The sequence below is a fragment of the Rhinolophus sinicus genome, linkage group LG07 (assembly GCF_036562045.2).
Source record: "Rhinolophus sinicus isolate RSC01 linkage group LG07, ASM3656204v1, whole genome shotgun sequence".
Taxonomy (NCBI): domain Eukaryota; kingdom Metazoa; phylum Chordata; class Mammalia; order Chiroptera; family Rhinolophidae; genus Rhinolophus; species Rhinolophus sinicus.
Genome location: NC_133757.1, coordinates 58,072,419 through 58,084,526, shown reverse-complemented (window position 1 = coordinate 58,084,526; position 12,108 = coordinate 58,072,419). Strand labels below are relative to the sequence as shown.

General features: G+C 38.8%; 1 protein-coding gene across 12 annotated transcripts in view; it reads right to left on the bottom strand.

Moving 5' to 3' along the window:
• NRG3 (neuregulin 3) overlaps window positions 1–12,108 on the bottom strand; it is a 1,096,988-nt gene that overhangs the window by 29,039 nt on the left and 1,055,841 nt on the right. For all 12 annotated transcript variants that reach the window (XM_074339699.1, XM_074339707.1, XM_074339700.1 and 9 more), the window contains exons 5-6: window positions 10,726–10,828; window positions 4,311–4,437 (exon numbers count right to left, since the gene is read on the bottom strand). In XM_074339699.1, the coding sequence (XP_074195800.1) occupies window positions 4,311–4,437; window positions 10,726–10,828 (230 nt within the window). The remainder of the gene's footprint in view (window positions 1–4,310; window positions 4,438–10,725; window positions 10,829–12,108) is intronic.

The following is a 12,108-nucleotide window of genomic DNA, read 5'->3' as shown; positions in this document are numbered from 1 at the left end:
CAAATTGTAACACCCAAAGTATTTCCAGATTTTGCCAAATGTTTCTTGGGCAACATTGCCCCCTTTTGAATACCATTGAGTTATAAGGATGTGGGTTTGGCTCTCAGCTATTCACCAGCTGTCTGACAGAAGCTAACTTTCTCAAACTTTGGGCCCCATTTTCTTCTGCACATGATGGGTGGAAATTAAGTAATTATTGTTTGGGCTAAATGAGTCAATGCATGTATATTATTTAGCATAATTCTATGCATGTAACCAATGCATATTATTTTCTATTACTATTATCACTATTTCATTTATCATTTTTTTCTATTATCATTGATATTGGTATTTCCTCATAGCTCTTGCCAAAAGAAAAAGATATATAGACCTACAAAGGAAAAATGCTTTCCCAATCTTTCTTCAATACATTTGCATTTTAATACGTACACAGAAATTCTTAGCCACACATCCTTAAGACTACTTGTGCTATTTCACCTCCAACTACACAGATGTCCGATGTGCCTCTTATATTTCTTAAGCATAGCATTGAAGGAAAGCAAATGTTCTTAAAACTTTCAGTTCTTTTTTAACGGATTATTGATATGTATTCTTCATTACTATTTTCTCCCATAACAAATGACATGAAAAATTGCAGTTGAATTGTTATTTGACACTTGTAATAAAATTAGGAGCAAGAGGATCAGCATGTAATTCACCACAGTGGAAATTCGACTAGAAATATTATACTTACACTCTCAAATAGTGAGATGCAAATTTAAAATATATGCCATTTTTCTCCTATCAAACTAGCAAAAGAAATGTTGACAAAGAGATAACAAAGCTGGTAGTGACCCACATTGCTTTCCAGAAATTGATATGTGCCTTTGGGAAAGCAATTTATTCATCTCAGTCTAGTCTTGTTGAAGGGACCTGCTGAGGCAGTCCCTTGAGCCCAAGCTGACAATGCGTAGAATGCTATGGCTGGTGAAGGGGACCAAAATTTTGCCACCCGAAAATGGCCTTTTGGGATATTGATTTTAAGCTGGTTATTAAGAAACAAAAGATTCAGAAAAAGACCTTTGACCCTCCCCATTTCCTGCCCAAGAAATTCAGGTGGAAAGACATGTTCCAGGAAGGAAACCTTAGCATATTCAGCTTAGTTTAATTTGAATTAAGTACAGGAGACAGGAAGGCTCCTGGCAACTAGATCACCTCCTGGGTCCCATTGTTGCTGGGTTTCCCAGAAAGAATTTGCCTGCCATGTGTGTTCCTGCTCTTTCTCAACTATCTATAAATTGTCCATTTTCACTTTTAAAATCTAAGACCCTGGTCCCCCCTTTTCTCCTTTGTCCAAAATGTCATATAGACCCAATTTTGCCTCACTGTCTTTGGAATTTTAATGCTTATGAGAATTCCCCGTGGGCATGTATTAAAATTTGATTTTTTCCAGCTAATCTGCTGTATGTCATTTGAATTATTAGCCCAGCTGGAAGAACGTAGAAGGTAGGAGAAAAAGTATTCTTTTAGCCCCTCACATTGCCATGCATGTCTCTTCAATGCACCTACTCTCCTTTTTTAAGGTCCTTCAATGCCATCCTCTCCTATCTGTTCTCTGCCTGAACTCCCAAGTTCTGCAGCCCTTTACACCGATGATCCCTTGAAATGTGTTATCCTATGTGACCACGTCACAACTCAGAGACAAAAGGTCCTACATATAACCCTCTTTATTAAAAACAGGTGAATATATAAGGACACTTTCCCACATCTTGTCTGGGACCCTCTGGGAATAATCCAGTTGCGCCCACAGTCTGGTGCCCTGTGCCAACACGCAAAATGTCTTGGAGGGGCATGCTGGAGAAGAGGGGGAAGGGAGAGAAAAATAAAATCAAACCATCTGTACCCAAAGGTCTTTCCAGTATTGGAATCCCCACAGTTAGTAATTTCTTTCTTGCTTTTCTAACCCTAATAATTCCAATCAAATGAAGGTTGAGGGGAGCAGAGGAGTGCAGTTTTGTTTTGTTTTTATAATAATATTGCTTTAATAGTGAGCAGTAGGAAAGAACATGAATGTTTACGAGGAGGGGAAGGATGAGAAAATTGTGAGTGGCCACTTTGTGAACCATTGTGCCATCTCCCAACTAAATTAGTTTGTGGAGATCATAGATCAGACAGAAAATGCTATTAATCATACATGTTTGGTGTAGAAATAAAACTCTGTGTGTGTTCTGGCTGCAACCCTGTAAAATGCATAGGGACTGACAAAGACTCTTTTTGACCAAACGTTAGACAGACAGGCTCCTCTGAGCGCTCTTTTTGACCAGGCTTCAACTTTGGTCTATCAAAATTACAGATTCTCAGCACAAATGATGCCATTCATTCACCACCACACTAAAAGACTTGAGTAAACTCTAACATTTGTTTCTAACAGCTAAAGGCTGGGTACCCCTAGGATGACCCTAGCCCTGCTTAAAGGGCCTGCCTGAAAGCAAACAAACAAACAAACAAACTCAAGGCCTTCAAAGGAATTTACTGTTTTTTCTAGCCAACACCTGAGGCCTCTGACCTCCCTTTTCTAGAGCATTTACTAAAAAGGACTCACAAATTGTAAAGCTTCCTTTGTCACTTTGAGATGTATATGCATCTCCTACAACTCTGAACTGTCTCTCAAGGACCTGAAAGCCATTTCTCCGAAATGTAATCAATAGGAAGGACAGAGACTCCGTGGTAGCACAGAATCCTAAATTCAATAATTGCCAGCTAACAGACACAGCTGGCCTAATCGCATTTACACTGACCAACTCTGTAATTTTTCACTTTCCTGACTCTTAACCCCCACTGTTTCCCTTCCTTATTCCCTAATTCTTTCTTTAAAACACCCAGTCACCTCTGCACAAATTGAAGTTGAGTTCAGTTCACACTGCACCCTTTTCCATAATGCATTAGCGCATTCCTGATTCCAATCTGTCCTTACTACTTTAACCAGTGGTTGGCTTTGCTTATCTTTGACAGGTCCAGTTGCTGAGTAATTGAAGCCCTCCATCACTGTGTTTGATTTAGGCTGGTGGAATGCTACTTATTAGAAATCATTAGCAAAAGTATTTTCTCTGCTTCAGTGAAGAACAATCCCCACAAATAGACATGATTACAAGTTAAACAAAATTTTGCTGGGAAACAATTTTGATTTATGAATTCCACATTAAACGTTTACGTACATCTGTTATGCCCAACATAATGGCGACTTTCTGAGTAGTGGTTCTTAGAATCATAAATGATGTATAAATTCCAAGCGATTTACACATTTGGAGGGGTGCACATGTGTCCTGAGTGATTGCCTATTATACTCAAATACTAGGTTTATACCATGGCCTTTGTTCCTTTGTTTTGTGCCTCAGAATCTGGAAGTGCAATCCTTTGTGGGGGCAAAGAGTTGCTACCCTGAGAGGAATATTTCAGTACGTCTTTGATGGTATTTACTTGTCTTAAGTGTTTTGCAATATATCTCAGAAATGATTAAAACTACTTTAGAAAGATGTAGGATTCAGAGTTTGTATTTAACTTCAAGTCCTGGTATCTGTTTAAGGCTTGATCTGTTTACGGCTTAGGAAGTGCTGACTGTAGGACTACAACTCTCCCCGCCCACCTCTCTCACCTTTGATTTCTCTCATACCCCTTACCCTGGAGGTGCCTGAACATGGCATGCATTCGTAGGATTACATGACTTTATTCTTCCTGTGTGTTCTAGTCTCTTGTCCTTTGCTCTTTGACTATCTGACAAACCTTTCATATTCTTCAAAACCCAGCTCAAGAGGCAGCCTCTATACCTGCTCCAACCCACCTTCCTTTGTTGGCCTCTCTGTTCCAATAGTAACCATCTTGGCCCATACACCGCCTCTGATTCTGGTGTTTGTATTTCTTAGTACACATAAGTTTCCATATGGTAGGCATCATTGTATCCTTGGTGGCCAGCACAATTTCTGGCACAGAGTAAGGATTCAATAAGTGATTATGGAACAAACAACTGAAGCTCTTTTTGCTTCCAGAGACTAATTTATGTTACCAATTGTAATCAAGAGCTGGTATTTAATTTTTCTTTCATCTAGCACATATATGCATTCATGTGCACACACTGATGATTTAAGGAAAAATCTATAGAATATTAAATATATATACATATATATGTATATATGTATACATATACATATACATATACATATACATATACATATACATATATATATATATAAAAATTTGATTGTAGGCTCCCTACCCTCTCTGGACCGGGAGCACTGAGTGGGCTGTGGGAAGAGATGCAGAGACATGTCACTTACATTTTGCAGTTGGACGTGATTTTTCACCAAGATCTCTGACTTTGCCATTGTGCTGGATGCTTTGAGACTGTAGTTTTTACCACTTTGTGGCTCTTTCAGCTGCTCTTGAATTTGTTTTGCTTGTTTCCTGTAGGTTTAAAGAAATAAATATATAAATAGCTACATAAATTAACTCTATGCATATTTCTTTGAGGTTCACTCATTCCATCACCTATATTTGTCATTTACTAAAGCTAAATAAACTTCATTAACAAAGGGAATCCTTCCCTGTTTTCAACCCCACCAAGAAATACTTCCAATTTGAAGAGAAGGTGGTAGTATCCATCATCATCCAGGGATTCACATCCAATCGTGCTCTGAAGGCAGATAGAAACATAATGCATTTCCTCACCCCCGTAGGTGCAAGAGGTCCCTAACACTGAGGGTTCAGCTGCAAAGAACTGGAAATGCTCTGAAGAAGTAACCAGTAGGAAAATGTGAAGCTTGCATCTAGCAGCCACATATAACATACTTGCAAAGTTATATTTATATGGGTATAATTCAAATTTGTGGAGCTTGACTGCATGGCTGAGGTATGTACCATAACATGTGTGCATTTTCTTTTTTACAGTTTTGAAACAGCTAATTTGTTGTTACCATCAACCCTGAATATAATGATTTTTATCCCTTTGTAAATATTTCTTTGCAAGTGATAAAAATTGTTAACTCTTAAAGAGTGCCCACTGTGTACCAAGCATCATTTTAAGTGGTTCCCATATGTCAACTCACTTATTCTTCACAAAATTTCTGTGTGACGAGGCATTAATTCTATGCTCATTGAGTAGATGACAAAACTGAGGCACAGAAAGTTAAAGAATTTGCTCAGAGTCACATAGCTAGGAAGTGGTAGAGCTGGACTTGAGCCAGCCAGGCTGGCTGCATACTCTGGATTCTTCACTACCACTCAGAACTGTCAACCACTTGCCCAAGGTCACAGATTCTCAGTAGGAAGGCTGAGGCTACCCTCAATTTTTGGACTCCAAGTAAAGTAGGCCTGCTTGCATATGTAGGGTGGCTGTTTGAGTCATTCAGTGGCTGGCTAACCAAGAGGGATGCAGCAAATTACTGCCAAGCTTTCCTCTCCCAAGAGCTTTACAGCAATTATCTACCAGCAGAAGACTCACTGCCCATAAAACAAACAAACAAACAAAACAAAACAAACGACAAAAAAAAAAAAGCTTTGCAGAATCACCTCCCCTGAACGTTTGCCTCTTCCCTTTTGGTGACATAGGCGGACTGGCTCTTGCAGGGAGCTTCTCCAGCCAGGCAGCACTCCACAGAGTATGGTCTCAGGTATCAGAGGAACTGGGACTTGAAAACCAGCTCTGCCACCCCCCAGTTTTGTTTGGATTTCCTACATCAAAATGATTTATTTCCTAAGCTTGTCTGAGCGTCAGTTTCCTTATCTGCAAAGGGAGTTTGTAAAAGCTCTCTTCCATGGATACTGGGGAAATTAAATGTGAGTGCCCATGTGAAGCGTAAATCTGTCCCTGTCCTCATCATTTAGCGTTCTTAGTTATACGGGCAGATACTACAGGGGAATCAGGACACTGGCTCAAAGATAAAAGAGAAAAGGTTGCCTTAACAGCATCTCTCCTGAGCAAGAGGCAGTATTTGCCATAGGATTTGGAGGTTCGGAGTACCACTGCCCCTTTTGAACTTGCAACACCAATGTGATGTTCTCTGTTTGTTTAACCATTTCTTTTAACTTTTCAATTATTTGGGGGGCTTTTGTCTCCAGGACTCTTAGTTGCTTTAATCCAGTTGTAATAATCTATCCACTTCCTAACAGCTAATTTGTAACATATTGTTAAAAACAAATCTATCAAATCAGCATTTTAAGAAGCACATTACAACCACAAAATCCTATCAGGGATTCACTGATGAAGCAAACAGTCTACCTGAGGAAATCGTCATGAAGCAGTGAGAGGGGGCCTGGCACAGAGAGAGAACCCAATTACTCTCCTAAGAATTAAATAGTAGAAATACTACCTTTTAAGTCATTCCATAATTCAGTGTCTGTGAAATGGAAACCTCTAAAGGAATTTTCCTCATAAAATGTCAGACTGCATTTCCTAAATCCTTTTATAATTTGCTTTCCTTTATTTCCTTCTTACTCAAGCCCTGACTCGCTAATATTCCAGGATAAATGGGCCTTCTTTTCTGTGCCTGCCTTCTTCTCCATCATCGCTCCCCTCTCCCAGGCATGCACATTTTTCCTTTTTCCTACCTTCCCCCAGAAAACAGGAACAGAGGAAATGAGCAGCGTTGGACCACAGAACCATTAGCCCTCTCGTGAGAGCAGTCGCTCTGGGGAAGACAACATACGGGCCATGCACACAAGAACCCTACTAGCCTACGAATGTCAGTGTTACAATTGTATAATTCATTGACTTTTCAGTTTCTCTGGCCCAATTAATCAGAAGGGAATGAGATGTAAGTTGTAGAATATCAGGTGTCACAAGCCTGTTGGTAAACATTACTTGTCACACTGCAGGTTGAGCTCCTAGGGAAGCAGTTGCTGAGATGGAGATAGCCTGTAGGGTTTTACTAGGGAGGGCTCTTTGGGTCAACATCTGTGGAAGCAAAAGGAAGGAAGCAGGGTTGGGCAGAAGGAGGTGTTGGTATGTGATGCAATCTCAGTGAAGATCTCAGCAAGTGCCACAGGAAGCTTTGAAACTGGCATGGCCTTATACCCCAAGTTGGGACAAAAGTTGAGGCCTTCAGAGCCTCACATTGCCTTGTCATCGGATGTGGGCTATCTCAGGCAAGAACATGTGCCTGAGAAAGGTAACTGTTATCACAACTGTGTTTTAGCAACTAGGGAACTAAGACCTTCACTGCTGAAGAGAAGCATAGAGCATATCAGAGCATCCAACTATCCACCTGTAAGAGGCTTTGTTTGTGACCTAAAATCTCTTACTTCAGAGGGTGATAACCAACAGTCAGGGCAGGTGGCTACCATACCAGCTTTTTACTTATAGCACCAGTTCTCCTTTCTCCTCCAGTGTTTTCCCTGTTGTGATAATTATTTGCCCCAGCTTCCGCTCCTGGAACATTTCCCCTCCTATCCCAATTCCGTTCTTGGACTTGAATTATGCCCTGCATGTCCAGAGTCTACTAAGGACTCCTACAGCCAGCCTCACATGTCTTACCCACATGAGTTGAAATTAAAAGGAAAACCTGCAAGAATTTATAGTTGCCATGTGAGCCATGTCAGCCAGATTGGAAAGGCTCAATTAATAGCTCTAGTAACTTCTTATGGGACTGTATGGACTTATTGGGAATGATGAGAATTTCTTTCATTGGGTCCTTTAGAATTGTTGGAGTTTAATTAACTCAGTCAGAAAATCCTCTGAATTCAAGAAGGTGTTCCTCAGTGCTACTGCATCATATTACCTGCCTTCAAACTTTCATCACCTAATAATTTGCTTAATAGTCCATCTGTGCGGTCATGCCATACCAAGGCTGACAAGAGAATGGAGACAGGACCAACGTGGTGGGATCTGAAGGATTATGGGAACTAAAATATATATGACCAAGAGAATGTGAGCTTTCGTGTAAGTCCTAAATTTCTTTGGCCAGGAACTATGCATCCCAGTATATAAAATGGAAGTTCAGGTGGATTTATTTGGAAACCAAAGAGAGACAGATCCTAGGATCCTAGAAGAGTTGGAAGTTCTAAGATGAAGTAAAGAAATTATACACATATAAACAACCTTAGCGTACGTGTGAAAGTAAGGAAAGGTCAAGGTAGAGTCTGCTCAAGGTTTTGGGAAGGGAATTTGAATTCCAAGCATGAGCACAGAGAATCTTGGGCTTGGTTGTTATAAAAATTAACATTGCTTTCAGCTATATGGATTAGATGCCTGGTGTGGGGTCGGGTATTCCTCTCAGACAAAGAAAAATAAAGGAAGAGCATGCCTGGAAATTGTACTAGAAGAAGGAAATATACTCTAATGAGAACTGTAAGTCCACTTGGAAAAGGCTTCAGTTTTTATTATTACTTTATCATTCTCATATTTCTTATTTATTTTTCATAAAAATGTGTCCCACCTGGGCAGGCAGAGAGACAACATCCTCACTAGCATTCCTCCATTGGGTCAGTCCTCTGAGCTGCCCATAATGAATCTGATGTAGCACAGTGCTTCCATTAAACTCTCTGACAGCTCTCTGAGCCCCAGGAAAAGACGCTCATCTCAGAGCCCATTGGCTGCCCAGAGAGGGAGAGCTGACAGGCCAGAAGATGGAAATCCTCTAGTTATCCAGCTGTTCTCTGTTCTTGTGATTGTTATAATCAGTCTTTCATGTAAATGTGGTACAACTGCCAATTATAATCCAAAAATAGGTGATTAAGTACTTCTTCATAGTAATTTGCTTATTGTTAAATACACAATTTCTTTCTTGCACACAGCACTTTCAAGGAGACCCTTCTAACGCCCTATGGGGTATGATTACCCTTCTCGAGCTCCTGTGAACACTTCACTCTGTGTTTACCCAGCCTCTAAGTTCCAGTGTGGAAAACTGGAGGTGTTAACTATAGCAAGGCTTCATTGAGTATTTACTCTTTTAAACACTATGGTGTGCTCTTTACACTATTATCCCATTAATCCTTAACACATTCTAGAAGGTAGATATTATTTTTGGCCACATTTTACCAAAGAGGAAACTGAAGCTAAGGGACTAGGTGTAATTTGCATAATAACACATAATAAGAAAGTGGCAACCTCAAGACTTGAATACAGGCCTGGCTGACACGAAAAAAGGATGCCACACAACCACCCTAGACAAATACGAGCACCAGAGCATGACTTTCCTGATTCACTCCAAGCAGCTGCTGTGGGAGAGCGGTTTAGACCATGTGACTGAAACTAGAACCACGGGAATTCAAAGACCCTATCTGCAATTTTCTACTGTGCGGCTTTGACAAATTAATATTTTAAAGTGAAATGCTGATATTATTTGAAAAATGCAGCAATAATGCACGATTCCAATTGTTGTGAGGATTGGGAGATAATCCATGAAAAGCCCAGTGTGTCTGACAAAGAGTAAGTGCTTAAAAATGAACACTAACAACTGTCACAGTCAAGAGTTGCCTAGGAGATGTGATAATTAAATGTAATGTGGTATCCTGGATGCGGCCCTGGAATGAAGACAGTACATTAGGTAAAAACTAAAGAAATCTGGAAGTATGAACTCTAGTTCTAATAACGTATCAATATTAAAGGAAGCACACTAATAATTTAAGACAATAATAGGGGAAACTTGGTCTGGGGTATATGTGCTCTATCTTTACTATTTTCCTAATAATTCTGAAAATCTAAATCTATTCTGAAATTGTTTATTAAAAGTAATAGTTACTAATACTGGTTTCATACCTGAGTTTCCATTATTTTTTTAAACCATAATGGCTGTTCTTTTTAAAGATCAACAAACACAACATGCAGAGAGGTAAATCAGACTATATCTGGAAATTGATCCATTTCTAGAAGAGCAAATGGGTAGAAAAATATGTATTCAATGAAAAGCAATTACACGTTGGCGTGGATTTCAGACAAGTTGTAGGAACAGAATCTGTGCCAACTTCTTTATGCCTACATGCCTTATAAGAAACCAAGAAATTTAATATTTTTATCTTCATTTCCTATTTTAAGTGCAGATTATACCATTTCCAAAAATAAAATATCTTTATCAAAATTCATTGAAAATAAATATACATGTATTATATATACATATACATATATATATATTATGTATATTTTTTGTTCTGCTTTATTAGTCACAAATAAGCACCTTTATCTGCAGAAGTTCTGGTTTCTTGGCCAGGGAAGTATAGGGCATATTTGAGATGTGCACCCCAACTGGTGAATCACAATGGATTTTATAATATTCATATTTCATATTTGGTAAAACCTCTTTAGGGGTATCACATAAAAACACTATGAAAGGGCAAGTGTGGAGATGTGTGTGTGTGTGTGTGTGTGTGTGTGTGTATAATTTTTTTAAAGGCTAGATACTGGTTGATAATGTTTAAGACTACAGCAGTGATCTCTCTGTTCAGAAGAGTTAACCCCTTAGTCACGGGCAGACAGTGAGCATTTAATTCTGGCAGGTAACCGAAATGTACAAAGAACATAGAGTGTTCATGATCACAGAGAGGAACGATAACTATGTGCATGAAGATAAACCACATACACGTATGCACATGCTGTACACACTCACCACAGTCTATAAAGGATTCTAAGTCATTTGTAGATGTTTGATGGACCCATTTGCACAGATCCCTCTGCCTGGAGCAAAGCCTGCGAACTTAAAGAAAGACAAAGTGCTTCCTCTGAGAAGTAACCTTTTAACACTTGAGAAAAAATGATCTTACTTGCTTTTGAAGTAGAATGCTGCACAGAACATGCCCACGATGATAATTCCAAAGATAATACATGAAATTGACAGCACCTGCCTTTGATAAACTTCTTCACTCTCTGTGAATTTGAAAAACAGAATTAGAATAGATGTTAGAAGGACACAGTAGAAACAACTGCCATTCTTGTACTTCTGTCCTGGTAGGAGACTTTCAAAGCAAACTTTTTTTTGCTCCTGTCATGAATAGGAAAACATGAGGAAGTTATTATGATTCAATTACTTTTTGTATCTGCATAGTGAAACCACAATTCATACATTGATATCCCAATTATGAATCTCATTATCAAAAGACATTCCATGACTTTAGGACACACCAGGGACATAGAATTTTGAAATTATGGTGGGATTCAAAATAATCTGCCAGATAAACTAATATGTGTCCATCAGAACTTTCCTATGCCACTGATGATTTCCAATTTATATTATATGATACTGATGCCACTGTATTTTATGATTTGTTCCTTGGATGTCAATTTCCAATGCAGGCACGTACTACTATGATTGACATCATTAATGAAAGAGAACTTCAATATGAATGTGAATATTTATTCACCCATTTTGTGATTTTTCAATACCAATGATCTGGCACAGTAATCTCAACCTCTATTATCAAGGTCATATATTATAGCTTTCTATCGCATAAAAATAACAAGCATTCATAAACAAGCATTTTACTTTTCAGCCATTATGATTTACACTGCTAGCTAATTTTCTGAAATATGTCTACTGAAACAGTTCTTCCATCTCATGAAGACTTTTTTATCCATAGGTCTCAGAACTATCTTTCTGTTAATTTTCCTCTTCTTGTCTTACTTCTTTCTTTATACAGCATAGAGACTATGATCCATGATTATTATAATTCACTCTCTTACAAATACCCTCAATTACTGTATCCTTTTCTCCTTCCTTTCTACCCATTTGGCAAAATAACTGTATGAATCCAAGACACTGCCTTCTCCACCCCGCTACATTGAACAGTTCAGAATTAGAGAGAATATTGAATGATTGGGAAGACGGGCATCAATAAAGGTTGACAATCACCTTGCCTAAGCTGACATCCAGTAGTAGCTAACAATCTCATTGGCCTGCTTCCCCATTTTCTTAATGACTGTTCAGATCTTCTCCACACTACTCAAGCATTTAACTTAGCCTCCCTTCACTCACTCTGAGATCTTCCATATATCTTACAAAGGAAAGAAAGTCAGTATAGAAGAAATTATCTCTATTTACAACAAAAATATATAAAATTAACTGCATCTGTATCTACTACTTTTTGTTTTTCTCTTATTAACACAGTCCAGTAATTCTCAAACTTTAGTGTGCATTGGAGTCACCTTGA